Raw genomic sequence first — 27,231 nt, forward strand, 5'->3', positions numbered from 1 at the left:
CCAACCAAAGCATGTCCCACTGGTGGAAGATGCTCATTGAGTCATGGAAGAGTCCAGAGTTTTGACTGTAACTCTGAAAGAATGTTAAAAGTATTGTGAAAGTTATGTGATTCCTTCTTTAAGAGATTCCTTCTTTAAGGAATGACCACATGAGCAATGCTTTGACTCCTTGCTACAACTGAATGTGCAGTTTTCTTTGCGCTTCTTGCATATTGCGTCCTGCTCACATCACTCTGTACAAATTTGACGCTGTGAGGCAGGGTAGCTGGCTTAATTTATGTATGGGAAGGTTAAAAGTTCAGTATCATATTGCTTTTAGGTTTATGTCATTATATTCTTTCTCCCAAAGTCTTGCATTGGCAGGGGTATGGACTTAAGTCTCCTGCATACAGGTAGTTGGTGAATCCAGCTGAACAGAGCAAGAGATCTTCTCTTTGCCTCTAGCAAAAGGAGAGCTGTGGATGTTAGCACCTCCAGCAGTCTGGTCTCTGCCGTATGGATCATGGTTCTGAGGCACCACTGCTCATCAGCATCGCTCGCATCAGTGCTGTGGGCTCACTGTCACCAGTCTTTGTCACTATAGGTCCTCTGTTCAGTGAAACGAAGTACAATAGAGACCAATTGTATTGCTAAGAAAACAAAGTCCCATCCCATTCTCTCCCCCTCCTCGCAGTCCTCCCCCAGAGTGTCGTGAGTGGTTACCCCATAGTGAAACGTCTCTATTGTCTGTCTTTTCCCAGCTGCGTTTGGATGAAGCACAGGAAGCAGAGTGCCAGGTTTTGAAGATGCAGCTGCAGCAAGAATTGGAGCTACTGAATGCATATCAGAGTAAAATCAAGATGCAGGCAGAAGCCCAGCATGATCGGGAGCTGCGTGATCTTGAACAGAGGGTATCCCTCCGTCGGGCCCTCCTTGAGCAGAAGGTAAAATGAGCAGGCGAGCATCATTAGCGTGCTCCATATATCAGATCTTAAATTGCACTGTACTTTAAATGGAGAGAGAAATTGCCTTTGCCTTGCTGTGTATAGTAACACAGATCATTTGGGTATTTGCCTCTCTGGGATGATAGCTCAGTGACACAAAGGCTAAACTTTCTGCCAGCTCAGCCGTCCTGTGTGAGCAGCTTCTGGCTGGGATAGAGCTGCTTGAAGCGTGCCAGAGGGAGCTGTGCCTCTCTGGGCAGAAGGGAAAGTGAACTGTTCTTTCTGTCTCTGAGCTGCAGATTAGCTTCCCGGCTCATTAGAGGACAGACAATAACAACCTAAAGCTAGCGGGGGGCTTTTGGAATTCGTGTAGTATCGGTAATAGGTGTCTTTGGGGATGGGGGGGGAAAAAAGGTAAAATGTATTTGAGACCCCGTGTTCTATGGTAATATTATTTTACTGCAGATCTGCTCCATTTGTCAGTCTGTGGAGACCAGGCTGCAGTTTCCTTGTGAAATTATGCTTGTTTTGTTTTTGCCCTAAGCAAACTGAAGCAGCCAGACCCACAGCCATGGGTGACCTGCTGCTCCCTAGATTTCAGCTTGTAATTGTCCACGTGTATTAAGGTGCTCCTTGTTGAAGTGTGCTTTTCTATCCAGTGCCAGACACATGGTGTGTATAGAAATGTGAGTGGCCTACACCAGCCCAGGGAAGGGTAATGCACCAGTGAAGGGAAATTACGCCATCAGCCTTCCTCCTGCAAATTTTTTCCCCTTTGATTTGCCCTGTGGGTGCCAGCCATCGCCATTCACGCAACAGTTCCCAACTTTGCTGATCGGCGGTTATTAAATTAGGGCGATTACTCTGTGGCCTCGAGGTTTTTCACGCTTAACTTCTCCCAGAGGCTAACAGATGACGCTGGGCTTGATAGAGGGCCCTTGTCAGAATAAAACTGCTCCACCTCACGGTCGGCCGAGGAAGCATCTCTGAGAAGACAGTACAGTCCTATTGTGCTTTGGTCTCCTGCAAGTGGACTTGAGTCTCTGGAAGTAACTGAATTTGTGAAAATAGTGTTCCCATGTGGCTCTCCCATGTGTAATAGCTGTCTTTAGACCCCATCGCTAGTTATTTTGCTCCCATCTGGAAGAGGACAGCTCCAGTCACAGCCCTGCATTTGAGTATATGTTTATGCTGGGTGTGCATTGCCCTCTGGCGGCATGATCCAAGGAGAGCTCTGGGAAGAAGTGTGCCACAGCGAGCCTGCTGCTGGGCATCGCTCCTTGTCTGTGGGAGCAACATATATTGCATTGCACGTAGTGTTACGTTAAAGGTTGAAGTGAGGCCAGTGACTTAAGGGGACACACATCAACCAATAATAATGTCTTTCAGTGTGGACCAGGATTGAAGTCTCTGTGCATAGAAAGCCCCTGTGAAACATTTGGCATCAGTAATGGTGATAGGAAGCTTAGCAATGCTACATCATAGGAAAAAAAAAGATAAAATTAAGACCCAGCGTAACTTTTCCATCTGTGTTTGTGTGCCTTGTGTGTCCCTATGTGACTACTGCATTAGAATAGCAAAAGATTGGATGGTCCTTCAGTTTCCATAGGTGGGAGCCTTCATTTAGCGATACATGCAGTGCTAGTGCATTGCACTCACAAAGTCACGGACCAGCGACGAGACTCTGTTTCTTGCTGGGGTTACGGTCACTTAGTGGCAGCTGAAGGGAAAACGTGGGTGCAAAGGTAGATGCATCCCCCTTTTGCAAGGGTATTCTTTGGGGGGGGGGGTGTTCTGGTTTTGTAAGAATTAAGAGTTGCGAGTACTCTGGTGTGGGTCGCTCAGCGATGTCACCTGGTGTTTGCTTGCATGTCCTAACCGAAACTGGCAGCCAGAGAAAGGGCAGGTATGCAAGCAAGGTGAATGTCTGAATTTATATTCACAAATATATACATAGCCTGTGGCAAAGTCAGTCCCTGATGTTCAATAATAAACCAGATTCCAGAAGTTAGGGTGTGCATAGGACTCTGCTTCCTTCTCAGTACAGCGCTCTTTATTTCTGATGGTGCCCATCACCATAGTAACCCACCAGAGCACACGCGTCTGACTTAGGCTAAGGAGGGAGTAGCCAGCCCCATCAATGCACAGCCTTTAAGTGCCAGTGACTGAGGCGCTGTACAGGCTCTACCCCGATGCTGTGTTGTTTGTGTTGCACCAGTAATGAGCATGTCCCAAGAGTGCCTTTAAAAGACTTCAGATTTACTCATTTCCTTCCCACATGCCTCAGACACCTCATCTTCAGAGTCCTGCAACCTGAGGTCGTTTCTAAGTGATGTCATTTTAATGTGGCGTGTTAGGCATGCCTTTCTGTGAAGTTCGGTTGCAGTAAGACAGTGTGTCACGCTGTCACAAAGCCTGAAGGCTGAGCAGCTGGACATGCTGAAGACACTGTAGTTTTGAAAAAGGAAGGGGAGGATTCTGCTTAGATAGCAGGACTGGAAAAAACAAGTGGAGCATTTTAAAGAGCTAACGTTAGAGAAGGCGCTTTCTTCCACTTCTGCCTTTTCCAAGGCAGCTGACCACTGCGTGGCTTTCAGCAGGAGTGAGGAAGGCTGCTCTGTGGAGAGAGTCAGTGTCACTCACCTAGCACGAAGAAACAGGCAAGCGGATAAGGCAGTTTCTGAAAGCCCCAAATGGCTCAGGAGATGACTCACGCTGGAACAGATTGTTTCCTAAATTCCAGATGAAATCACTTTGCATATTCCCTGACTAAGGCAAGAGAGTGCTTACAAGTACAAGCTCTGCCCAGTACCTTCAGCACAGACCAAGATAACACCTCTTGGCCACGTTGCTGCTGACAGCAGGGGAGATGCCAGTGAGCTATGCTAAAAGTCTTGGCTGCTGCTTTTTACCCATTTGGTCTTTTTCACCGAGGCCAAAAGTAGCTTTTTCAGTGCTGGCAAGAAGATAATGGAGCGGTTCTTTGGTTTTCCACCTGACTGCAAAGATTTCAATAAGAAAGTCTTTCATCCCTGTCTGATGGGTGTCATGGGGGCTGTAGCCCCATGTTTTCTGTACTTGGAGAGCTGATCCCAGTGCCCCTACCAAAGTACCGTTGGAAACCGATTTGGAGCAGTGTTACAGGGAAGAAATTGGAGTTGCCAGCTTGCATATCATCTAGCTAATAATCTGCCATGCAATTCAAACATCACTTACTGCTTTCTTCAGCCACACACCCTGGAGAAAGTATCAGGGTAACGAAACAGGAGAAACCAATTTAGGAAAGGGGTAGATAGGAGGTGATAAACAGGAGCTAAGAAAATCTGTCCAGTGAACACTGGAGAGGAAACTGCATGTGGGCTCGTACATTGAATCCTGGAGAAAATAGCAGTTGTCATCATCAGATTCAGCTACAAACAGTGAAGGTCACACTAAGCTGTGCTGGCAGGTATTTGACTGTACAGGCACTGTGCTTGGCTGTATCTGAAGGTGCTTTCCCAATAGGCTTTTATGGAAGCTGTAGACTTTGCTGCATTTTGAAAGATTAACCTATGTCAAGCTGTTAATATGACTGCAAACTTTGGCCTTGCACCCCTAGAACTTCTGTAATCACCAGGGAACGGGGACCAAAACCCTCCAACTGGTGTTTGCCGTGCTTTGGCATGTGCAGGTCTATGGACTTATCCTTTGGCATTCAGAACAGATTGTGTGTCCGTGGACAGCTGATCGAGATCCAGTCTCATGTGGAAACATGGGGAGAAGGTTTCTCGTTAGCTTGCTGTTACAAGTCCTTCAGAGAGTTGAGGCCATGCCTGTAAAGGAGTCCTGCTGCTACAGACTTGTCTCTTCTTTTTTCCTTCCTAGATTGAGGAGGAGATGCTGGCGTTGCAGAACGAGCGTACCGAACGGATACGAAGCCTGCTGGAGCGTCAAGCTCGCGAGATCGAAGCCTTTGACTCAGAAAGCATGAGGCTAGGTTTTAGTAATATGGTTCTTTCTAATCTCTCCCCCGAGGCGTTCAGCCACAGCTACCCGGGAGCTTCTGGCTGGTCCCACAATCCTACTGGGGGTGCAGGACCTCACTGGGGTCATCCCATGGGTGGCCCACCACAAGCTTGGGGCCATCCAATGCAAGGTGGACCCCAGCCATGGGGTCACCCCTCGGGGCCCATGCAGGGGGTACCTCGAAGTAGTGCTATAGGGGTCCGCAACAGCCCCCAGGCTCTGAGGCGGACAGCTTCTGGGGGACGGACGGAACAGGGCATGAGCAGGAGCACAAGTGTTACTTCACAAATATCCAATGGTTCACACATGTCTTATACATAACTTAAACAATAACTGAGGGTGGCAATTCCACTGGAGCTGTCTGCCAACAGAAACTGCCTACAGACACCAGCCCAGCAGCCTCCTCAGTGCGGTGCTGACGTGTGGAAGCTGGGTGCACATGGAATATTGTATTCATTTTGTAAAGCATTACGTTTTGTGTTTACTAACTGGGATGTCATAGTATTTGGCTGCAGGGTTTGGGGGGGTGGTTTTTTTGGTTTTTTTGTTGTTGTTTTTTACTTTTTGGAGGGGTCTTGGGAGGGCATCTGAGAAATATATGCAATTAGTCAGAAGAGTTGGCTGGTGGTCGTCACACTGACAGGACAGAAGGGCCTCAGACTGCCCTCGTCACACCATCCCTAGGAAGTCTGAGGGAGAATGGAGACCTTCTCCCATGTCCATAAATTTCGAACTGCCACCCTGCAAAAACCAGGCGAGCTGCCTTTAAACCAACATCCAGGGGAGGAACAGCTGGATCTTCTGTTCCATTTTTATTTGTCATTAAATTGGATACATTTCTAGGATATTGCCTCTGCCAAGAGGCATTTTCAAAGACTTGTAGGTGAGGAAGAAGGGTGAGAAGAGAGGCCAAGAGACACCAGGGCTCAGCCGGGCCCTTCTACCCAAGTGCCCGCTCCGTGTCGTGTAAGAAGTGACGTTCTCTCAGAAGGCACTGGTCAGCTTCCCGAGAAGCATGTAGGTAAACCTGTCTGGAGGGAACGGGCTAGAAATCTTCGAAATTGTATTCCTGCTTTGGCACTCCCTGACTGTGCTGCTGGTAGCTCAGATGAGGTTGGGCAGAGGAGCGCAAGTAATGCACTTGTACAGCTAATACTGTGACATCTCATTTTAGCTAAGCATCAGAATAATTATTGGAGCCCAGCGTAGTCCTTTTTGCTCCATTCAGAAATGTTTAGACTTTCAGCCAATCAGTCTCAAATGCCAGAGGTATTTTGAAGGATGCCATAGTCGCAAAATGCCATTGATTGGGTTTTTCATTATTACACTACATCCACCAATTTGTTACCTTTTTGGCTTGTTGCAGTTTCCTGTTTACATGTAGAGCGTAGCCAACTGTTTAAATGTTTAGTTGCCACAGTGTACCAGGAGGAGCTGAGCCAATGACTTTCCCAGCTGATGACTAACCCACATCACCACTGTAGATCTTGCTGCATGTGAGGCTCCTTTTTATTATTTTCGTTGCTGCAATACTTCACAACTTTTACAGTCCCTTGAGATGCTGTGATATTTTGGCAGCGTATCACACCATACGAGAAGGCACTACTTCCAGAGGCTCGGTGGAGCTGCTGTACTACTGAAAGGAAGCAAAGGAGGTCGTGAAATCCATACGGTGATAGGGGGGTCAGGGAGTCTAATTAACCGAATGACTTTGTGGCATCATGTCATTCCTTAGTGCTGGGAACCGGAGCTGCCCCCATGCTCTTGTGCCGGTGCCAGGGCAGTCTGGGTCAGCCAGCACTGGGGCTAGGGAAAGAGCAGGTAGATGAAGTTTGGCTTGAGGCAAAGATTTCCATCTTGGGGACTGACCAGCCAGGGTTCTTTGTAAATGTTTTTCCTTGCACACTAATCATCTTGAAGAAAACACTAGCTGCTAACTCTAGGATTTGCCTTTAATATGTTTATAGGGCTCAAAAGCAAGGTTTTCCGAATGTGTTTGTCCATGTGACATATTTATATAGTAAATACTCTAGTGTCTCGCTGCTGTTCAGTACTCTCAACAGGGCGATGTTCTTTCGTTAGCTAAATTAACATCCACTCCCAATCCTTAACTTTCTGCCAGTGTCCGGTGAATCCAACTGGGATTTCTAGCATCTTGGCGTAGCACATCACTCTAATCGAAGATGAAAACTCTACCAAAATATGTTTGAGCAGCCCCTTAGCAAGGAGCTTTGTAGTACGAACAGTTGACGGAAGCCTGGGATGAGGCGGTGGTCCCATGGAGGTGACTCCGGTTGCCCTCCGGGGGAAGTGGTGACTGTGAATTGTCCTGTCCTTTCCTCTGCTATGTTTTTATGTGCACTTGGATGTTTTGGGGTCATTCTTTTGCATTGCAGTGTTGTTGAAATGCAGCGAAACTGATTTAGGAAAGGTACCTGTATTTTCCTGGTTTTAGAAAGAAAGGCAAAAATGAAATGAAGGGCCAAAATTGTATGGAATTTACCATGTGAGAGTGGAGGGTGTGCCCAGAGCATGGTGCTAACGCAGCGTTCTGAAGTTCAGCTCCTCTATCACAAACAGCAGCAGTGACAGCGGGGACAGGCTATACCTGCAGGTTCAGTGGGTTCATTCTTTTGCTTCTGTTATGGTTTGAATTTGGTCAAAGTCTCTGGCTTAAATTGAGCTACTTCAACAGAATTCTCTCAAACCCATCTCTTTGTGTAATGTTAAGCATGACTGAATGCTGAATCCAAATGATGGCTATCCCATATTGGCTTTTTTTGTATTCAAAAAGAATTGTGTAGTAACCATTTTTACATGTATATCATGTGCAGACCTGGACTATTCCAACAAGTTAATATTTTAATTAAAATAGTTTGCAAAAACTGATTCAGATCAACTGGTCTAAATGTGTGTGTCCCTGTGTGTACGTGGGGGAAGGAAAGCTGTCCCAAACAAGCCTGATCTCGAGCGAAAGCACCCCATTACGCAGCTGTAGCCAGAGGGACTCAGGGTCAGGCTGTGCCGTGGAGGTGTATGAGGAGGCCCTCGGTCTTGAGAATTTTAATGTATCTCGGGTATATTTCCGAGATACATAACCAACTATAAAATACGCTAGAGAGACGCAAACACTCTCTGAATCAGTTTGCAAACTCTGTTTTTTAAAAGTAAGACTAATTACTCCATATTGTACTCGTTGCAGTCATGCCCTAACTTTGGTTTTAAAAATACTGTAATCTGTAAATTGTGGGGACTACTCCAGTACCTCAGCAAAGATGTTCTTTTACATCTTTTATGTTCGTATTTAACACTGGGGAAATTCTTCTGTGTGGACTACTTTGCAAATTTTATTGCAGTATTTTCAGATCACCAGCTTAACCCCTGAAATCTCTTATTCTGTGGTTATTTTTCTCTCCCCTTTGCAAAGACCTAAAGTTCTGATGTAGTTTAGCCCAGAGATGAAAAAAAACCAAAGGAGCCAGCATTTTCACCTCTTTCTGATTGGACTTTCTTTCGATTTTATTTAATTAGGATCGGTGAAAGGGACCACGTTTTTCTTGTTCTCCATGGTGCCAGGGAGTCAGCAGCCACCTCTCCCTTCCATGTTGAACAGGACGTGCTTTCTTCCTCAGATGCGGCACTGAAATGGAGGCCAGCTCTGTTTCACCTGCCTGTGAGCTTCAAAGGGGTTGAAGAAATAAATGTGGTACGATACCAAGCTTTCCACAGAAAATTCCCTGCAGCCATTCCTTGACTGGCTTGGGGCCAGGCTGGCATCGCTCTGTATCCCACCCAGCCCTCCCTCTGCAGAAGAACGTGCGTTGCGCACTGGCTGTGCCCCGCACAGGGTGCACCCCGGGGAGAGCCGGGGACGATGCTGTTTATTAACCCCCCCAGGGAAAAGGGCCCCTTGCACTCCAGGCTGCCCTGCCCCCTTGACCCTGCTTATGTGCCATTTCTTGAGAGGCAATAAATTGTATTGTACCACTGTCTACCATTACTCTGTTGAATACGCACATCTCTCTGGTTATATATATGGTATCTCATTTGTATATATTTATATACTCTCTATGTACGTGTGTGTGGGTATACGTGCACACACATCATGCTGTGCATTTCTGTCAGGGCACTTCAGTTCCGCTGTTCTTTAGCGCTCCTGTTCATGAGCAAAAGCAACCCCTGCAGCAGGGCTCTCTAGGGCGAGGGCACGTACATCTGCGCAAGCTGTGCCAGGGCTGAGCGCTGTCAAAAGCCCTCGCTTAAATACTGCCCTGCTAATTGTAGCTTTCTTTTTCTGGGGAGTGGGAGGGAATCGATAACTGCTACGGGTGTGCTGTAAAGGAGAGAAGAGAGCTCCCAGAGGGTACCAGAAAGTCAGAAGACAGCAGAGAAGAAAACAAGATGGTATAGCGATAGGAAAGCAGTTGAGGCGATGTACCGATCTGCTGGGGAGGCGGTGAGTGGGCCAGTGAAGTGCTCAGCAGGCTGAGCTCAGAGTCCCCAGCTGCGTCTTGCCATGAAAGATCACAAACCCGGCATGGTCTTGGCACGCTGCGCCGGCACGAAGTTTTGGCAGTCCCGAGTTCAAGCCGCCACTAACTCCGAACGCCGTCTACCTTTGTGTGCGTCCAGTAACTAGAGCAGGTTATGTGGAGGATCAAAAGAGAAGCTAAACTGGAAGATTTAAAAGATACGTGCGTGCGTGTGTGTACAGTGCATACATACGTACATATATGTACTCACACAGAGACGCTTCTGGTCCATTCTTTATTCTGCTTAGGCATGTGCGTTTTGTTGCTCGAGGCCAGTGAGCAGAGGACAGCCTTGTTCTTCTCCTGGGTGCTTGCTCTGCATCTCTAGTAAATCTTGCCCTGGTCTTTCTCATAGCAGAGGGGCGAGTGCCATGCTGGACACCATGAGCTCCTCAAGCTGTGAAGACCCTTGTAACCTTCTCCTTTGTCCTCCACAGACCCCGTCTTAGTGAGACAGCTGGCAGTTTGGGGGATAAACGGTCCTCGCGTGTGTCAAGTCACAAATGTTCATCCAGCTGCGCTGTTTACCCCCCGGGGACGCCCAGCCAGCTCAGCAGCACGCCAGCCACAGGCTCTCTTCCTTGTGCTATCAGAGAAATTGGAGGCAATTTTCCCCCCTGTTCCTTTTGGAAGGTCTCTCGTGAGCTTTTTAGCTGAGGCTCGGGTTTGGTTGGGCCATCCTTACCCTTTCACAACGAGTAGCGTCGTCTTTAGCTGTGCTCCTACCTGTGGGACTTGCCCACCCCGGCGCTGGCCGGCAGCGAGCCCGGAGCCACGTGCTGAGGATGGAGGAGTGGTGGATGCCCAGACAGGGACGCCGGTCGGTGTCCCTCTGCTGTGTTTGCTTCAGTTTGCACTTTTACAAGTCGATTGAGCCGGAGTCTATTGAGAAATACGTGTGGGGCGCTTCGGAGGTTTGTGGGTAGCTGTTTACAGCCAAAAATAGCTGATAGATCTGGTGGTCATAGTAAACATCACCCCAGCAGGGAACGATGGCAGCGGGTGACCCTGGTTCCTGTTGCACAATGCGATTCAGCCAGCTGGGGCTGTGACACTGCCCGCTGCATCCCTGCCCCGCAGCCTAGGCTTTGCTGGGGAAGGAAAGGCCTTTGTCAGCTAGAGAGGGACTTAGTAAAGCGGATTTGCCGGCAAACAAGCACCTTAACCACCGAGCTGTGGGTCTCAATACTTGCACTTCACCTGAAGGCTCCTCGGGGGGGGGAGGAAGGCAGTTTGGTACGTGACCGTTGGCTTTGCACCCGCCTGGCATCCTCAAAACATCCTAAAGCTGTGTCCTAGGAAAGAAAAAAAAAAAAAACCCGACAGCAGTTCCCTCTCCCCTTGCTTTCTCTGAGTGCACACACTGAGTCCGGGAACCAGGAGGGGTGAGCGTTGCCCCCACGGATGTGAACAAACCCGGGGGGATCGTGCCCCCCGCCTCGCGCCTCCGGTCCCCTGCCCCGCTCCCCATCCCTGAGTACGGGTACCTCAGAACATGCACAGTTTGAATTTTCACTGACAATTAGTTTAATTATTGTGAGTGAAAAGAATTGTAATTATCTGTAAATATGTAGTTAACAAATTGACCTAGTTTCTGTATTTTTTAAGTTTTTGTACTAAAATTTATAGATACAGTATGTGCCAGCTAGCAAAAAGCTACTGTAATTGCCAGTCGTAGTTCAGCATGCATCTAATCCCCGAGACGTGTCAAAGTGATGCTGTAAGGAATTGTGCTTAAATATTGCGAGCGGGGGCGGCGCAGCGGCAGCCGGCGGGGCGGGGGGCTGGGGAGGCTGCAGCCGCTCGCCGGGGGCTTTCGGCGTCCCGCGTTCAGCCGGGTTTTCCGCGTCCGCGGTGTGGAATCGTCTTCCCTTCGGCATCGCGTGCCGTACGGTGGGCAGCGCGAGGGATGGAGCCGTGGCTTCGAGCTTTCTCTGGGGCTGAACTCAGTGGGAACCGAGTTCAGGTTCTTTGCTGCAGTTTAATACCGGCTTATGACTATATTTTTCAGCCTCTCTAGAAATGATCTGTTTTCCCTTTCTGACTGCTTTTGTCTTAAACCCGAGATCGTCTAAACCTACTGGAGGAAAAAAAAAAATGACTTTCATTTAAGATCGTTGCCTGCTTTTAGTGCCAGGATCACGCATTTCTATGGCAACTCTGAGCTCAGCAGAGTTTAGAAATCAGCACAGGGTTGTTAACGAGCTGAAGTTCGTCGCCGCTGCTGTTGCACGGCGCCGGCAGAGCCCCACTGCAGCCGGTGGCAGCTGTGAAGGGCGAGTTTGTGGGTGCGATGCGGTGGCTTGCGGGGCTCTCGGCGTCCCTGCCCCGGCTGGCTTTTGCTGCAAGCCCTGCCACTAAGTGAGGGGTGGGCTCCCCCGCGCTTCCTAGGAATGGGGGAAGGACCTGTGCTCCTTGTCTTGTGGCAGAGGCAAGTCTGCAAGTCGAGAATAGCTTTGCTGAGCGTCCCGGGAAGCTGCGAGCAGAGGAGTTTGAGCGCCGGTGAGGCCGTGCTCTCCAGGTCTGGTTGTCCCAGAGGTTGTAGGGGACAGGAGCTTGTAAGGATGCAAGGATCAGAGAAGGAGAGGCATACGTGCGCTTACGGGTTTGGCTTCTGGCAAGCAAACCACCCCCTTCCTTTCTTCAGCTTTTCTCCCCTCCTAACCCCCCGCAGCTCTTCCCCCTGCTTGCTTGGAACAGGAACATTTTTTACCTGCCTAGAAACAGCTAAAAGATGGGGGGCAGCCCTGATGTAAATAATTAACGTTACAAAGTGAAGTGTGTATAACATAAAAGGCTACAGCCCTTTTGGTGACTTGTAAATGCTTGAGAAGGTTGTGGTGAGACGTGGAGGGCCAAGCGACCTGCCCGGGGCTCTGCAGCCGCCGCTGCCCCACCGACACCTCGGGGCCGGCGGGTCGGGAAGGGGGCCCACCCTGCGTACCTTCGCCGTGGGAACCCCCTTGGTTTAGTGGATGGGAGGGTAGCGTAACGTGTGTAATACGGATAGGAGAAGCTGTGTGAGGTGTGTATAGTGTATATTTTTTAAAAATAGCTTGCTTGTATTGTGAAGATTTTAAAGACAAACTTGAGAATTCTAGCCTAACTATTAACACAAGTTTAACATCAGTTACCCCACTGGGTTCAGAGCCTCTTGAATGTATATTCCTTTTTGTAACCTAAATGACCTATTCTTCTACCAGTCAGCCAGACATCCTATTTATATTTTTAATTTTATATATTACTTTCCATTTGTTTTCATTATTTCCAGCATGTTTCTGGTTTTGGTTTTTGTTTGTTTGGGGTTTTTATTTCTTTTTGCACAAGCATTGTGTGAAGTCAAGGAAATGTTAACTCAAACCTGGTATTTTCCAACCTGTTCCCCCCTCCCCTTCCTCTCCTCCACCCGTTGTTTTGGGTTTTTTTTTTTTTCTTCCGCCAACAGTTTGGGATTTTCTGGGCTGGGATGCAGCGGGTGGGAGGAGGGGATGGCTATTTTCCATTTGCAGCTGCTGTGCAAATGCCAGGTCTTTTGCCAGTCAACTAAAAAAATGCTTCACTTGCTGGTTGCTTTAAAAAAAAATAAAATAAAATAAAACAAAAATGTAACCTTATCAGTCCGATGTAGACCATGGCGGGAGGAGGGGAAGTGCACACCTGTAGCCACACAACTCTAGCTTTGGCTGCGAAACAAAAGCAAACCTTTCCTGGCGAGCAGGGAGCCGCAAGGCAGCTCCCAGCCCCGCCGGCTGCCCGATCCCGCGGAGATTCTGCCGGGCACGAGCTCCGTGCGCAGCCGAGGGCCGAGCCCTGCGGCTCAGCAGAGCCGTGCCGGGGAGCGACGGGCCTCGGGCTTGCTCTTGCCCCCTCGGCGCCTGTTCGTGTGCACAAACCCAAGAGCTGCCTACTGAGCAAAGCTGTTGCTGCTTTTCCTCTCCTCCTCCTCCTCCTCTTCCTCTTCTCCCCCCTCCGTAAGGAGGTCCAGCTCACCAACAAGAGCTCGCCCAGCGCCCGGCCCCAGCGCCGTGGCCGTCTGCTCTGCGGCATCACCCAGGTATAGCAACGCCCGGCTGCCGCGGTGCCGGGGGAAGGCGCCCGGCCGTGCGGTTGTGTGCCGCAGAGCATTAGTTAGAAAAAAACACACACATATCTGCTGTTTTACTATGAACACTGGTCTGAGGTGTCCAGGCCCAGCACCACGGTGATGGGCCGCGAAGGATTTAACTGGGGGAATTAAACTCCTTCCTGCTTCCGTGTCTGGTAGCACCAGCTGGTATGAGTGAATCTACAGGTGTGCGTTTTCCTTCTTGTAGAAAATGCCACGAGCACTAACTGGTAAGGCTTAATGTACAGTATATTGTCAGTATTCTGGTATTCTTCTGGTTCAACATACATTATAGCTCATATATAACCTGTATTAATTGTATAGATTGTGCATTTAAAGCTGTTACCAAGTTGTCAGAAAATAAGAGAAGAGAAAAAAATAAGGTCATATGTAATATTTTGTTTGTAAGTATCCTTTGTATCATAGCAAAGGAAATGTTAAAAAAAAAAAAAATCAACTGTAATAAAGTAATTTTAGTACACGGAGTGTCTGCCTGCCTTTCTGAGCCCCCGGCGCGTGGGACCCTGCCCAGGGGCTACCGGGTGTAGGACCTCTGCCAGGTGAAGACGGGGGGCTCAGCGGCGGGACCCCCCCACCTGCGGGGCCGCGGCGGCCGCTTCCTCCGCTCCTCCGCCCGCAGGAACTCGGCCATGGCCTTGAAGTACTCCAGCACGGCCTCGTGGCCCCAGCAGCGCCCCGGTCCCCGCCGGGGGAAGCCGCAGTGCCCCCCGTGCGGGGTGAGCAGCAGGAAGAAGTAGGGGCTGCTGCGGAAGAGCTCCAGGGGCAGGCTGCGGGCCGGGGGGCCGCGGACGGGGTCGTCGGCGCTGCAGAGGCACAGCACCGGCACGGCCGCCTCGTCGGCGTCGCGCAGGGGCTCGTTGCGCTCCCAGTAGGCCTCCCAGCTGGTGGGGTGGCTCTTGGTCCGGCAGAAGAGGGCTTCCTCCAGCTCCCGCAGTGAGCGGCTGCCCAGCAGCCTGTCCATGTCCACCGCCTCGGCCAGGGACCCCATGTACCTGCGGGGACAGGGTGGCTGCTGTGGGCTGGGGATGCCACCGGCTCACGTGTGCTGCACTACAGTGTCTGGGGGGGTCCCGTCCTTGCCAGGGATGCTGGGGGTCTCCGCAGCGCAGCCTGCGCCAGCCCGGGTACCATGGCAACGGGAGGCAGCCAGCACTCTGCTCCGTTGCTGTGACAGCAGCGCTTGCAATGGGTATCGGGAAACGGGGGGGGGGGACACACCACCACCCCCACCTGGCACCTGTTTGCCCCAACGTTTTGGGGTTTAGCTGCGGTTTTTGGCCCTCACTTGCCCACCAATGGGGCCCCTTTGTATGCCCCCACCCCCCCACCCCAAGGTCTCAGCGCCACCCAGGGAGGTGTCGCTTGCTCAAGGCCTTGGCACGGGGCAGTTTGTCTCCCGTCCCAGCCCACTCCAGCGCTTGGCCCTCCCCAGCACGGCCATGTTGGGCCATGGGGCCCCAGAGCCCTTGGAAAGGAGGGGGTGGCAGCTGCCACAGCCCCCTGCCCGGCCGTGGCTTGGTGGCCATGGTCCCCCCAGCCCCACAGGGCCGACACCTGGGGGCAAGCAGCGGTGTGGGTGGGGTGGCCAGCCCTGCTCAGCCCCCAGGGTCCAGCGCAGTGCGGGGGCTTTGCCAACCCACCCAGTGCTGCTGTGCCGCTGTGACACATCTCTCAGCCAGGGGACACCCCCCCCAGATGCTGCCACAGCCCTAGCCGGGCCAGGGAGCATGTGGCAGCCAGGCTGGCCCCGCAGCAGCCAGCTCCAGGCTGGTGTTCATTAACCAGCGCGTTTTGCTGCTCTCAGCACCTCTGCCTCCGCGCTGGGGCTCCCGGTGCCGGCAGCAGCACCCATCGCACGCACCCCCACACACACTCCCCCCAGGGCTGGCCACCAGGCTCCCGGGGCACCCCCTCCCCAGCCCCGAGGGACCCCACTGACCTGCTGAGTCCCCTCTTGAGGTGCAGGAGCAGCGGCCACTCGTAGAGCCAGGGCATCCCGGCCTCAAACCAGTCCCGGCCACGGAAGACGGGGGAGATGCAGGCAGCAGCGGCCAGGCGGCTGGAAGAGCCACTCTCCCCCAGGTAGGCGAGCAGCAGCCCCGAGCCCGAGCCCTCGCTGGCGGCCAGCAGCAAGGCGGTGGGGTGCCGGCAGCGTAGGTAGGTCACCGCCTCCCGCAGGTCCCCAGGGTCCCCGAAGGGCTGGAGCCGGGGGGTGGTGAGGGGGCAGCCGTTGTGGCCCCGGCGGTTGAAGATGACGGGGACGAAGCCCCGCTCCAGCGCCCGCAGCCCCAGCTGCAGCAGTCCCCCCGTCACCTTCCCGGCAGCATTGGGGATGAGCAGCAGCACCCAGCCGGGCCCCCCACTGCCACTGCCGCTCCTGGCCCGCCGCGGCCCCACCAGCCAGTCCAGGGCCACCAGCCCGGTGTCGGGCAGCTGCAGGAGCTCCCGGGCCACCACCGGCTCTGGCTCAGGCGGCTGCAGGAGCTGCTGCAGCATCTGGAGCCGGGGCCAGCGCGGCCACAGCCAGTGGCCCCCCCGCAGTACCGCCGACTGCCCCAAGCTCCGCACCAGGTGCTGGGCCAGCGCCGAGGGCTTGCACAGCAGGCGGCAGCGCCCTGAGCTGTCCTCGGCGATGAAGGGGATCCCCTCTTCCTCCTCCTCCTCCTCCCAGTCTCCAGGCACCTCCAGCCTCCCTGCCCAAAGACGCCAGACCAGGAGGCCCAGGCTGGTGAGCACCGCGGCTGCGGCCACCAAACCCTCAGGGGACACCATGGGGGCAGCGGGAGCCCCGGCTGGCGGCCCTGGAGCTCGGCGGGTTTGCGGAGCGATGGTGGGGCCGTGCTGGGAAAGCCCTGCCCCGGGGCTGGGCGAGCGGCGGTGGGGCCATGCCGGGGACAGCGTGACCGGCCGCCAGCCGGGGCCAAGGGGACTGGGTGAAACGGGAGGGACACGTGGCCGAGCCCTGCCTGCCGCCGGGGGGGTGAAACCCCTGCAGCCGCGGCCTGGGGGGACGGGACCCCCATCGCCGCAGGAGCCAGGGGCCGGGGGGCCCGTGCAATGCTCACACCTTTATTGATACAAATGTACAAGGACACATCTTACAGTAGGGAGCGCGGCCCCGGCAGGGGGGCAGGACGCCCGGGGAGGGGGGGCCCGCGGGCGCCCCGGTCCAGTGTAATGCTGTGGGTGGCCCTGGAGCTACCGGCCGCCCGGCGAGGGGCTTTGAGGGAGAGGGGGGTACATCGCCGCCACCGCCACGGACAGCTACACAGGCTATGTACAGGATAAGTTAGGCGCGTGCCGCGGGGCGGGCTGCGCAGGGGCGGGCAGGGGTCTGTACAGGGGGACGCAGGCCCCTACCCCGCAGGCTGAGCACCAGCTCCTCAGGGGCGCGGGGAGCGAGAAGGGGCTCAACCCACGCCCCGGCCCCCCACGGGCTAAGGCCACTTGCTCACCCCAGGTGCCAGCTGCTGCCGGAGGGGAGGGAGAGATGGAGAGCAGGGGGCCAGGGGGGTGCGGGGGGACGCGGGCCGGCGCTCACTGCTTCTTCTCGCGGGTGGTGATGGTGACCAGCTGCTTGGCGGCCTTGGCAATGTCGTAGGCACACTGGATGACCTGCTGGGTCAGGAGTTGGTAGTCCACGGCAGCGCCCGGCTCGGGTGGCACGGTCTTGCGGCACTCGCTCTGCAGCCGGTAGGCGCTGGCGTTGAGCAGCCGCAGGGAGCTCCGCACCGTCTCCAGCGCCGGCTTCTGCAGGGGGGCAGTCAGGACACATGTCAGGGTGGGGACCCCGTGCCTGGTGGAGACACCCCACCCCGGGGACCCACCCCTCCTCCTACCTTGGGGAAGAGCGATGCCATCTCCGTCACAGCCGAGTGGATCTTCTCCGAGCAGGGTACGAAGCTAGGGGAGAGCAGAGGGGGTGAGCACTGTGGGGGGATGATGGCTCCCAGCCATGGGGGTAGCAGGGATGGCCCCATATGAACACAGCCCCTGGGACCAGGGGGGTCCGGAGGGACCCCGTGGCCGTACCCAAGCCCCACCTGTCATGCTTGGACTCCTGCGCCGCCCGCAGCAGCTCCTGGATGTTCTTGGTGACCTGCTCGGTTTTGAGGATGACATCCTCCGTGCTGGGCAGCCCGGGGTCCAGCTCCCCGTCCAGCGGGTCCAGCTCGTGGGGGAAGTCCTCGTCCTTGCTCAGCTCCACGAACCGCTTCCCCTCCATGCTGCAGGGACCGACCGACCCCCTGGGGTCAGTGCCAGCCCCATGTCCCCAGCGCAGTCCCCAGCCCTGCCACTCACCTGATCAAGACCTCACCCGCCTGCGTGTTGTCGTAGTCGCTGTCGGTGCCGCTGCCGTGCCGGTCCAGCTTGCTCTGGAGGGGAGAGGAGCACCGTCAGGCCCTGCCCAGCCCTGTCCCCATGCAGGGCTGGGGTCCCCTACCCCGAGAGCTGCCCCCCCCCCCCCCCCCGGTACGTCACCATGTGCCGGGCACCGTCGGGCGGGCAGGAGAGCAGTGGGGAGGATGGGGGAAAGGGCACTGAGGAGGCAGACGGACCTTTCCGGATCTGGAGGGGGAAGAGAGGGGAAGCCGGTGCTGAATGGGGTGCAGAAAGGTCCGGAGCTGATCCCGGTGACGTGCAGGGGAGGACGAGCACAGGGGACACCACCGCACTGCATGCAGGAACGTCCCACAGCCACCGTCCCCCGGGGAGGTCCCCGGCCTGACCCGGGGGGTGCAGGGCGGCGGGGGGACAGGACGTCCCAGGACGGCATGGAGGCTACGTCCCAGGAGGGTGACGGCCACCACATCCCATGCAGGAGCCGCCCCCGCTGCGGCCTCCTTACCCGGTACACGCTGGCCGGGATGTGCATGGAGTACAGAGCCTCGTCCTCCACCTCCTGGCGACACACGAAAGGTTATGGCTCCGCGGGGATAGGACCCAGCGCCCCAGGGGGCTGGGGGAACCACTGCACCCCAAAAACCACCCGCCCACCCCAGCACACTCACGCCGGTGCCGAAGGGCTGCAGTCGCGTCACCAGCTCCTCCACCGGCTGCCCAAAGGGTTTCAGCGCTGAGCCTGGCTCGTACATGGAGAAGGCCTGGCGGTCCCGGCGGTGCGGGGGGGCCATGCCTGGGGGGTGCCCGTGCTCTGGCCGCTCGCTGGGGGCCGGGGTTGGGTGAACGGGACCTGTCTGCTGCCGGATCTGTGTGTTCTCCGCCTGCAGCTTATGGATCTGCAGCAGTGGAGGAGGAAGGATCAGCAGGGAGGGGGGTATGCCAAGGGGGGGTCCCACCGGCCCCACACCCACCTCACGCTGCAGCCGACGCAGCTCATCGCTCAGGCTGTTGTTCACCTTCATCAGCTGCTGCACCTTGGCCTCAGAGGCAGCCAGAGCCTTCTTCACCTCCAGGTACTCCTGCAGCGTGATGGGGCCGTCCGAGAGGTCGGAGGAGTCCATGCTCTGCGGGGAGAGGGGCTCAGCACAGGGATCCCGGAGCCGGAGGGGTGTCTGGGGCGGAGGTCCGGGGCTCACCCTGGCACGGTTGTTGCGGGAGGCGTTGCGCAGCAGCTCCTGGTCCGTGTCCTCGTCGGAGGCGACACTGTCGTAGTCGTGCTGGTCGTCCAGGTCGCTCTGGCTCCGCAGCGAGTAATCGAGGGCGTCTAGGGGAGGGCAGGGGAGTGCTGAGCACAGGGTGGAGGGGATGCTTGGCCCCCCCTCGCTGCAGCCCGTCCCTCACCTGTGGGGCTCAGCAGACTCTTCCCTTGCTGCCGGCGCTTGGCTTCCCCGAGGATGTCGATGAGCAAGGTGGCGAACTCCCTGGCGTTGAACCTGGCCAGCTTCTGCCGGCCCTGGGAAGCGTGAGGAAGGGGGTGAGCAGGGGGCTGGGCGCAAGGGGGGGCATCACGGGGCCTGGAGGGGGGCTCACCTGGTTGCGTGTGGCCGAGTACTCGGGGTTGACAGGGAGGAAGGGGACGGCGCTGCGCTCTGTCACCAGCGTGCTATGGTTCTGCGTCGTCAGCCAGACTGCGGGCAGGCACCCGGCGTCAGACCCCGGGGGCTGCGGGGGCCAGACCCCCCCGGAGCGAGCGGGCTGCAGGGCCTGGGGCCAGCGGCAGAGCCGGCAGAACGCAGGCGCGGGGCCAGCCTGCTGGGGCTGGGAGCTGAGCCCGGCCGGGCTGACGGGAATCGCCTCACCCAGGCACTCCGCTGGGCTGGGATCCCCCCCGCGCCCCCCAGCAGGGACCCCCAGCTCCTCGCCCTTTGGGGTGCCAGCCCTGCGCCCCCCCAGCCAACGGGGAGAGGGTCTGGCGTGCCCATCTGTGCCCTCCCCGCCATGGAAATGGGGTGACCCCCACCCCACCACCCCCTGACCCAGGGCCACCCCTCTGGGCTGAGCCCCTGTCCCCGGGGGGTCCCGGCACCCACCTCCAGCAGCACCCCAGCCCCGGCACCCAGCGGCGGCCCCTCGCACCGAGAAAACCTCCCCGGCCGGAGGAATGAGGAAGGAGGGGCCTGTGGTCCCAGCGGACGGATCCAGATCGGGAGGAGCGCTGGGCTCAGCCGCGGCCCCGCCAGCTGCTCCTCCCCACGCCAGGACACCCAGCCCAGCCCTGGGGAGGGCTGCACCCTGTGGCCCCCGCTCACCCGCGTCGTTCTCCCGGCGGTCCACCTCATCGTAGACGTCCATAGCTAGCTCCTCGAAGAGGCGGTTGCTCAGCTGCAGCGGGACGAAGGATGGCGTCAGGCAGGATGGGGGGAGTGGACGGGACCCCCCCAACCCTGCCCTGGCCCCCACTCACTGCCTGCAGCTTCTTCTTGGCTGCCTTGGCCAGCTCGGAGAGGTCCAGGCTGGGGGGGTGCAGGAAGGGGGGAGACACAAAGCAGGGGTTATTCCTGGCCTGTCCCCACCGAAACGGTCCCCAGCTGCACCCCACCAGGACAGGGACCCTCCCGCCCCAGGGGGCTTCACCGAGCAGGGCTGGCAGGCAGGCACGGGGGGACAAGGTGGCAGGGGGCGAGTGGGACCCCCCTCCCCGGGCGTCCCCCGAGTGCCAGGCTGGGCCGAGCAGCCGGGGCCGCAGGGGGGCCCATGCCAGTGGCACGGGGGGGCCCCCGGAGCCGAGAGCCGAGCGGACAATACCTCTGTGCCATGCACTTTGGGCGCACCCTGCGCTCCGGAGAAGGCAGCGGAGGGAAGAACAGGATAAAGGCGGACGTTAAACGCGCGGGCACGTGGACCCCCCCGCCCGCCCTCCCTGGGGATGCTCTAGCGCCGGTCACGGGGAGGTGACCGGGGCCCCCCCCTCGGCCCAGCGGGGACGCCGGGGGGGACATGGGACAGGGCAGCAGGGCCGCAGGTGCCGGGCACTCACCTGTCGGCCATCTGCGGGATGATGTAGTGCCCGTTCTTGTGATCTGTGCAGAGAGGGGTGGTGAGCAGGGCCCCGTACCCCCCCCAGGGCTGAGCCCCCCCCCCCCGGGACCCCCACGCTCACCCGGCTTCCTCCCGCAGAGGTAAAAGGCCAGCCGGTCGGTCAGCTCATACTGGCACTCCACCAGCCGCTCCGCCAGCTCGTGCTGGGCTGCCTGCCTGTAAGAGGACAGGCAGGGGTGATGCCCACACTAACGGGGGCGTGCAGGCAGGGGTGACCCCCCCCCCCTTCCCTGCCCTCACCTGGCATAGTCGATGGGGGTCCGGCCGTTCACATCGGGCGCCCCGGGGTCGGCGCCGTAGACCACCAGCAGCTCTGCCTGCAGGATCTGCCCGGCCTTGGCAGCCACGTGCAGCGGCGTGGTGCCCTTCTCCTGCGGGCACGGGCAGCCTCAGCCCCGCAGCCTGCCCACGGGATGGGGCTCCAGGACCCCCTCCCAAAGCCCAGCACCGTCCCCAGGGACCCCGATCCCCACCCGCGCTCACCGGGTGGAAGAAGTTGGCCTGGGCGCCCAGCGAGAGCAGGCGCAGGCAGGTCTCCAGGTTGCCTGTCCGCACGCTTGAGTGCAATTGCTGCGGAGGAGAGAACCAGTAAGGGGGGGAATCTGTCCCCACCGCCAAGGCAGGGGGTCCCTGCACCCCCGCCCCATGCCCCACCTTGCTGAGGTCCTTGGCAGTGACGCCATCGTCATCCCGGCAGGGCAGCTTGTGGACGAAGGCCAGCATCTGGTACTTGGCACGGATGAACTCCGACTTGGTGGGGCTGGGGGGAGCGGCAGGTTGCGGGGTGAGGGAGGGACGCCCGGCCAGCACAGACCCCCTCCCCACGGCACGGGGGGCACTTACTGCACTTTGTCCTGGGGGTTTGCCTTCCGGCGCCCGCTCTGCACCTGGGCCGGATCCAGCAGTGAGTGCTCCCAGATGGAGTTGGCCCCATTGCTGGCCAAGGTGTGCACCATCTGCAGGGGAGAGGCAGGGCCCGGTGGGTGCGGGGGGTCCCTGTGTGTGTCCCCCAATGTCCCCGCAGGGCCGGCACCCACCTGGAGCAAGGTGGCGGGCCAGGGGCTGTGGCGCAGGTGCTTGACAATGGAGATGTGGCGGCCCAGGCTGCGGTGCACGCTGCAGCACTCGTCGCAGATGAGCACCCCGCGGTTGATGGAAGCCCAGCCGGGGTCTGCAGGGTGGCACAGGGGGTGTCACTGGGTGTCCCCGCTGCCGTGGTCCCCTCCCCATCCACACCGCTGCTGCCGAGTGGTGGTGGTGGGGATGCGTTGCCACAGCAACCGTTTCCCTGGCGACAGCGAGGGGCTCAGCCCATCGCCAGGGGAAACCCACAGGTTTCCCGTAGCAACCAGGCACCAGCCAAAAGGGGGGGGCCAGGATTTGGCCTCCCCCATCAGGAGGGCGGCCGGTGGCAGGGAAGATGCCAGCCTCGTGGCAGGGACGATGCCAGCCCCATGGGAGCGCACCCCCCCCAAGCAGCGCACCCCCTGACTCGCTGCAGCACCCGGCGAGGCCATGCACCCCCTGAGCCCCAGGCTGGGCAGTTGGGGGAGGGGCCTGGATGGGGGCAGCATCCCCCCAGTGGGTGGGCACCCCCAGCCTGTGGGCTCCCACGTATGGTGGTCACCAGTCACAGCCTCGGCACCCCACCCCAGGCCGGCCCTGCAGGGCACCCTGGCTCTCAGGGCAGGTGCGGCCCCCCGCCACGTTGCCAAACCCCCGCCAGCCCCGGCTGCCGGCCCCGGCCCGGCCGGACTGGGGCCCTTTGTGTCCCCGCTGGGAACAAAGGGCCATTTGAGCGGCCGCGCTGGCCCCACGCTGGCACCAGCCCCGGGACCCGCAGGGGCCCCGCTCCCGGCCGGGCGGCAGCTCCCCACGCCCGCACCCCAAAAATTGGTCTTGGGGCTGGCCCGGGGTGGGGTGTGGCCCCACGGGGTGGCTGTGGGGCTGCAGCTGCCCCCAGCAGCACCAAGGGCAGGATTTGGGGACCCCCCGCTGAGTCACAGCCCCCTCCTGTGACAAGTGGCCAGGCACGGGGTGACGATGCTGAGCCGTCCCTGGGTGGCCCCTCTGCCAGGCGCCGCAGGGGAGTCTTGCCAGCCTCTGCCCAGCCCCACCACCCCTTGTTTCTGTAGGGCCTACACAAACACCGCACCACCCCATGGCAGGGGGGAGCCCCAAGCCCGGGGGGTACAGGGCATAGGGGGGTGGCAGCACTGGTCAGCCACGATGGCCCCGACAGGGTGGCAGTGGCCCCACGACCCCACAGAGGAAGGCAGGCAGGCAGCCAGGCCTCCCCCCGCTTCCCCTGGGGTCCCGGACCCCTCCCCAAGTCCCCCACAGAGCCCTGGGGCCGCCATTTTGGCGGGGCACCCAGCCCTGCAGTGCTGCAGTGCCCCAGGGTCGAGGTGGGGCGGCCGGGGGAAGCGGCGGCCCCCCCAGCCTGGCAGCCCTGCCACACACAGATGGCAGAGCCTTGGCAGCCAGCGCAGCGGCATCTGTGCCTTTGCGCCCGCTGCCCACGGGGCGCTGCCGGGAACAGGACGCTCTGCGTGGGGGGAGGCGGCCGGCGAGGCTGCCTGCGGCCCCACAACCAGGCGGATCTGGGATACCCCCGGGGCAGCACCCCCTTCCGCTGCAGGGGGCAGCCGGGATGCGGTGGGATGCAGGTGGGCATTGCAGCAGCTCGGGGAGCGCTGGTACGGGGACACCCCGAACCCTGGGAGGATCCTGGAGCCCAACGGAGCTCCCGGCACCTCCGTCCCTGCACCGGGACGCAGGCTGATGCCAGGACCCCCCGCACTCAGCCCCGCACCGGTGAGGGGAGTGCCGGGTCCAGCTGGCATCCCCGCATGGGGCCAGTGGAGTAGGATTGGGCCAAGGTAACCCAGGCAAAGGGACCAGGGCACCCCACGGGCACCCCACCATGCAGGGCCGGGCAGCACATCCCCAGCAGTGGTGCCGGGTGCTCCCGGCACGGTAGGAAGCGGCCTCTGGACTTTATAACTCATTTCCTCACATGGCTGCCGGGCGATAAGAGATTGGAAGAAACTGGTTTCCATTTCCCCCCCCCGCCCCGGCAGGGAGCCTCGGCACCGCCCCAGGCACCCCTGTGCCCCCCACTCGCCCGCTGGCACGGGGGACGCGCCCGGAGGCAGGGCAGCCCCGCGCCCACGCGTGCCGCCACTCCTGGCAGGATCCGGCCATTGGCACGTGGCCGGAATAATTTCGGCACAGCCTTGGCCCGCAGGCAGCTTTCTGGGGCCGGCTCAGAGCGAGCCTCGACTCTCGGCCCCGTTCATTCATTGCCACGAGGCCACCCGTGCTGGCGATGGGCAAGGTTTGGGGGCCTAGCCCCACCGCAGGCAGGGTTTGGGGGTCCAGCCTCACCGCAACACCTACGGGCTTGTGCCCAGCGCGGGGGCTGCGGGCACCAGCACCGCCGGGAACGGGAATCATCTTGCCCAGGCTCAGGCTCCGGCTTGCAGCGCAGCCGCCGCCGGCCCAGCTCAGCCTGCCTGCACCGCCGAGCCCGGATCCGGCTGGCGTGGGTGCTGGCAGCAGGGTGCTGGGGGTTGCAGGAGGGCGTCCCCCAGTCCTGCCATTTGCAGGGTCCTCGGTGCTGCTGGCACCGACCGGCATGTCCCCAGCCTGCACCAGCAGCTCCCATGCCTGAGGGGTGCCAAGGCTGTGGGTGGTGCACGGGGGGCGGTGGGGGTACACAGGGTGCACCAGGGCGGCACTGAGGAGGGCACGGGGGGTTATCAGGGTACATTTGGGGTGTACTGGGAGATTTCTGGGGGGGAAAGAGGGGGGGCCAGGGGCCTCAGCACAGCATTGCACTGGGGGCACATCAGAGGGTTCCTGGGGGCAGAGCAGGGGACTCAGCGGGGGTCCCTAGGGTGTGTGCCGCAGGGTGCAGAGGGGACTCACCAGGGGGTCCTGGGTGCACCCAGGGGGTGCAAAGAGGCCTCACTGTGGGGTGCAGAAGCAGATGCAAAAAGGCTCCCTGGGAGCATACTGGGGGGGTGCACCTCGGGGTGCAGAGGGGGCTCTCGGGGGTGCTGGGGATGTATCAGGGGCAGAGAGGGCTCATGGAGGTGCTGGGGATGTACCGGGGGACACCATGGGGTGCAGAGGGGGCTCTTGCGGGTGCTGGGGATGTACTGGGGGGCACCGGGGGGTGCAGAGGGGGCTCATGGGGGTGCTGGGGAGGTACCGGGGAGCACCGGGGGGTGCAGAGGGGGCTCTCGGGGGTGCCGGGGATGTACCGGGGGGCACCGGGGGTGCAGAGGGGGCTCACGGAGGAGCCGTGGGCGGGGAGGGGGTGGGGGCGCACCGGGGGGTGCAGAGGGGGCTCTCGGGGGTGCCGGGGATGTACCGGGGGGCACCGGGGGTGCAGAGGGGGCTCACGGAGGAGCCGTGGGCGGGGAGGGGGGGGGGGGACACCGGGGGGGGGAGAGGGGGCTCCCGGGGCCGGACCGGGGAGCGCAGGGCAGGCTCCCGGGCAGGCTCCGGGGGGGCACACGAGGTGCGAAGGGCCCCGCCGGGGCGGGGGGGGTGGGGGTGGGGGGAGGCTGGCGGGGGGATGGGGCGCAGCGGGGCCGTACCGGGGGGCCCGGGGCACGGTGCCGGTGCCCGGGGGGGCGGCCCTTACCTGGGGCGCTGCAGTCGGCGCACACCTCCGCCCGCGGCGCCTTCCGGGACATCCTCAGCGGCGAGGCGGGCCCGGGCCCGGGCCTCTGCGCCAGCGTGGGGCGGCGGCGGCGGCGCCCCCGGGCCCGCCGGGGGGGCGGGGGTCCGGGCGGCGGGGCGGGGGCGGCGGGGGCCCGGGGCCGCGGCGCGCCGGGGGCTGCCGGCTGCTCCCAGCGCCCGGCGGCTCCGCAGGAAGCGGCGCAGGCCCGGCCCCGGCGGAGGAGGGGCCGCGCCGCCCCCGCCCCGCCACCGCCACCGGCAGCGCCGCCGCCGCCGCCCCGCACCGGCACCGGCACCGCCCCGCACCCGCACCCGCACCCGCACCCGCCCGCTCCCGCACCAACACCTGCATCCGCACCGGCACCCGCCCCCGGCACAGCCTGCTCCCGCTCCCGCTCCCGGTCCTGGACAGCCCCTGGTCCCCGTCCCAGTCCCGGTCCTGGGTCCCAGCATCTCCCCCCTCCCCGGTTCTGATTCCAGCCCCGAGCACCCCCCACCTGGTCCTGTGTAACCGGGCCTGCTCCGGGGCATCCCCCCCGCCCCGCTCCTGCTCCGGGGCATCCCCTGGTCCTGACCCCAGCCCCGGTGCTCGGTGCCCTCCCGGTCCCATCCTCAGTCCAGGGCACCGTCCTGGTCCCGATCCCAGCCCTGGTCCTGTTTATCCCCCCCCCCCCCGGTCTTAGGCACCCCTCTGGTCCTGGTCCTGCTCCCAGCCCAGGTCCTGCACACCCCAGTCCCAGCCCTGGGCACCTCCCACTTGTCCCAGTCCTGCTTTGGGAACCCCAGCACCAGCTCTGGGCACTCGTCTTGGGTTTAGCCCCAGCCCTGGGCTCCCCCCAGTCCTGTTGCCAGTGCCAGCTCTGGCACCAGTGCAGGCAGGACACCACACTGGGGGTGTGTGGGGTGGGCTGCAGCCTCCCCGGGGTGTTCAGCAGGGGGTTTTTGGGGGGTGGGGGGACTGGGGCCCATTTGGGGTCTGGTCCCCCCTCTGGGATCCTATAAGCACTTGGAGCAGGGGCGGACACCCCAGTATCACCATGGGGGCCCCACAGGCAGCTGTGGGGGCTGGACCCCCGTGGCACGGCCACCCCAGGCAGGAGCCACCGGAGCGGGGCCGGATCCTGCCCTCCGCCACTACAGGCCAGGCTGTGTGGCCTGTGCCGCGGGTGACCTCACCGCTGGTTGCTGGGGAGACGGCTCATGACGTCATGGGGCAGCAAGGCTGGCAGGGAGATGGGGGATGCTGTGCGGGGAACGGGGCAGGGGGATGCGACCACCGCCGCCTTCGTCATGGCTGAGCGGAGAAGAATAACGAGGGGGATTCACCCCTCGGCGGCAGCCCCATGGCAGGGTGGGGGGCAGCGGGGTGGGGGGCCAGGAGTGTGGCGCCGGCGGGAGGCCGAGGCGGCCGGCGGAGGCCCAGCCTCGCATTGTTCTCGGGCGGCAGCCGGAAAACGCGACGCCTGCCCCGGAGAAACGCAGGCGGAAAAGGAAACGGGGCCGGGGG

At 59.8% G+C, this 27,231-nt stretch overlaps 3 protein-coding genes across 9 annotated transcripts in view; 1 reads left to right on the plus strand and 2 right to left on the minus strand.

Annotated features, from left to right (window-relative positions):
• TAOK1 (TAO kinase 1) overlaps positions 1 to 7,817 on the plus strand; it is a 68,410-nt gene extending 60,593 nt beyond the window's left edge. For all 3 annotated transcript variants that reach the window (XM_087751550.1, XM_087751549.1, XM_087751551.1), the window contains 2 exons: positions 741 to 923; positions 4,788 to 7,817. In XM_087751550.1, the coding sequence (XP_087607676.1) occupies positions 741 to 923; positions 4,788 to 5,249 (645 nt within the window). In that variant the 3' untranslated portion in view covers positions 5,250 to 7,817. The remainder of the gene's footprint in view (positions 1 to 740; positions 924 to 4,787) is intronic.
• A 1,261-nt stretch (positions 7,818 to 9,078) lies between these two features.
• On the minus strand, positions 9,079 to 16,358 carry ABHD15 (abhydrolase domain containing 15). Its single transcript, XM_087751552.1, has 2 exons — positions 15,526 to 16,358; positions 9,079 to 14,578 (listed from the first exon to the last, which is right to left on the minus strand). The coding sequence occupies exons 1-2, from the start codon at positions 16,356 to 16,358 to the stop codon at positions 14,101 to 14,103; spliced, it is 1,311 nt and encodes a 436-aa protein (XP_087607678.1). The 3' UTR covers positions 9,079 to 14,100.
• A 276-nt stretch (positions 16,359 to 16,634) lies between these two features.
• GIT1 (GIT ArfGAP 1) lies at positions 16,635 to 25,841 on the minus strand. Of its 5 annotated transcripts, XM_087751603.1 has the most exons (22): positions 25,687 to 25,839; positions 22,067 to 22,200; positions 21,873 to 21,985; positions 21,684 to 21,789; positions 21,513 to 21,599; positions 21,270 to 21,400; positions 21,091 to 21,185; positions 20,968 to 21,010; positions 20,736 to 20,762; positions 20,395 to 20,443; positions 20,240 to 20,312; positions 19,521 to 19,618; positions 19,332 to 19,443; positions 19,127 to 19,254; positions 18,902 to 19,054; positions 18,599 to 18,826; positions 18,436 to 18,489; positions 18,069 to 18,155; positions 17,889 to 17,962; positions 17,630 to 17,812; positions 17,426 to 17,489; positions 16,635 to 17,336 (listed from the first exon to the last, which is right to left on the minus strand). In XM_087751603.1, exons 1-22 carry the CDS (start codon positions 25,736 to 25,738, stop codon positions 17,124 to 17,126), a joined length of 2,304 nt encoding a protein of 767 aa, XP_087607729.1. In that variant the 5' UTR covers positions 25,739 to 25,839; the 3' UTR covers positions 16,635 to 17,123. The 5 variants fall into 5 exon arrangements, with proteins under 5 accessions (XP_087607729.1, XP_087607734.1, XP_087607730.1 ...); XM_087751608.1 differs by lacking the exon at positions 18,069 to 18,155 and having other exon boundaries at positions 25,687 to 25,841; XM_087751604.1 differs by lacking the exon at positions 20,736 to 20,762.
• Positions 25,842 to 27,231: the final 1,390 nt, after the last annotated feature.

The sequence above is a fragment of the Nipponia nippon genome, unplaced genomic scaffold (genome assembly GCF_047370975.1).
Source record: "Nipponia nippon isolate SJK-2023a ecotype South Korea unplaced genomic scaffold, ASM4737097v1 scaffold_15, whole genome shotgun sequence".
Lineage (NCBI taxonomy): Eukaryota > Metazoa > Chordata > Aves > Pelecaniformes > Threskiornithidae > Nipponia > Nipponia nippon.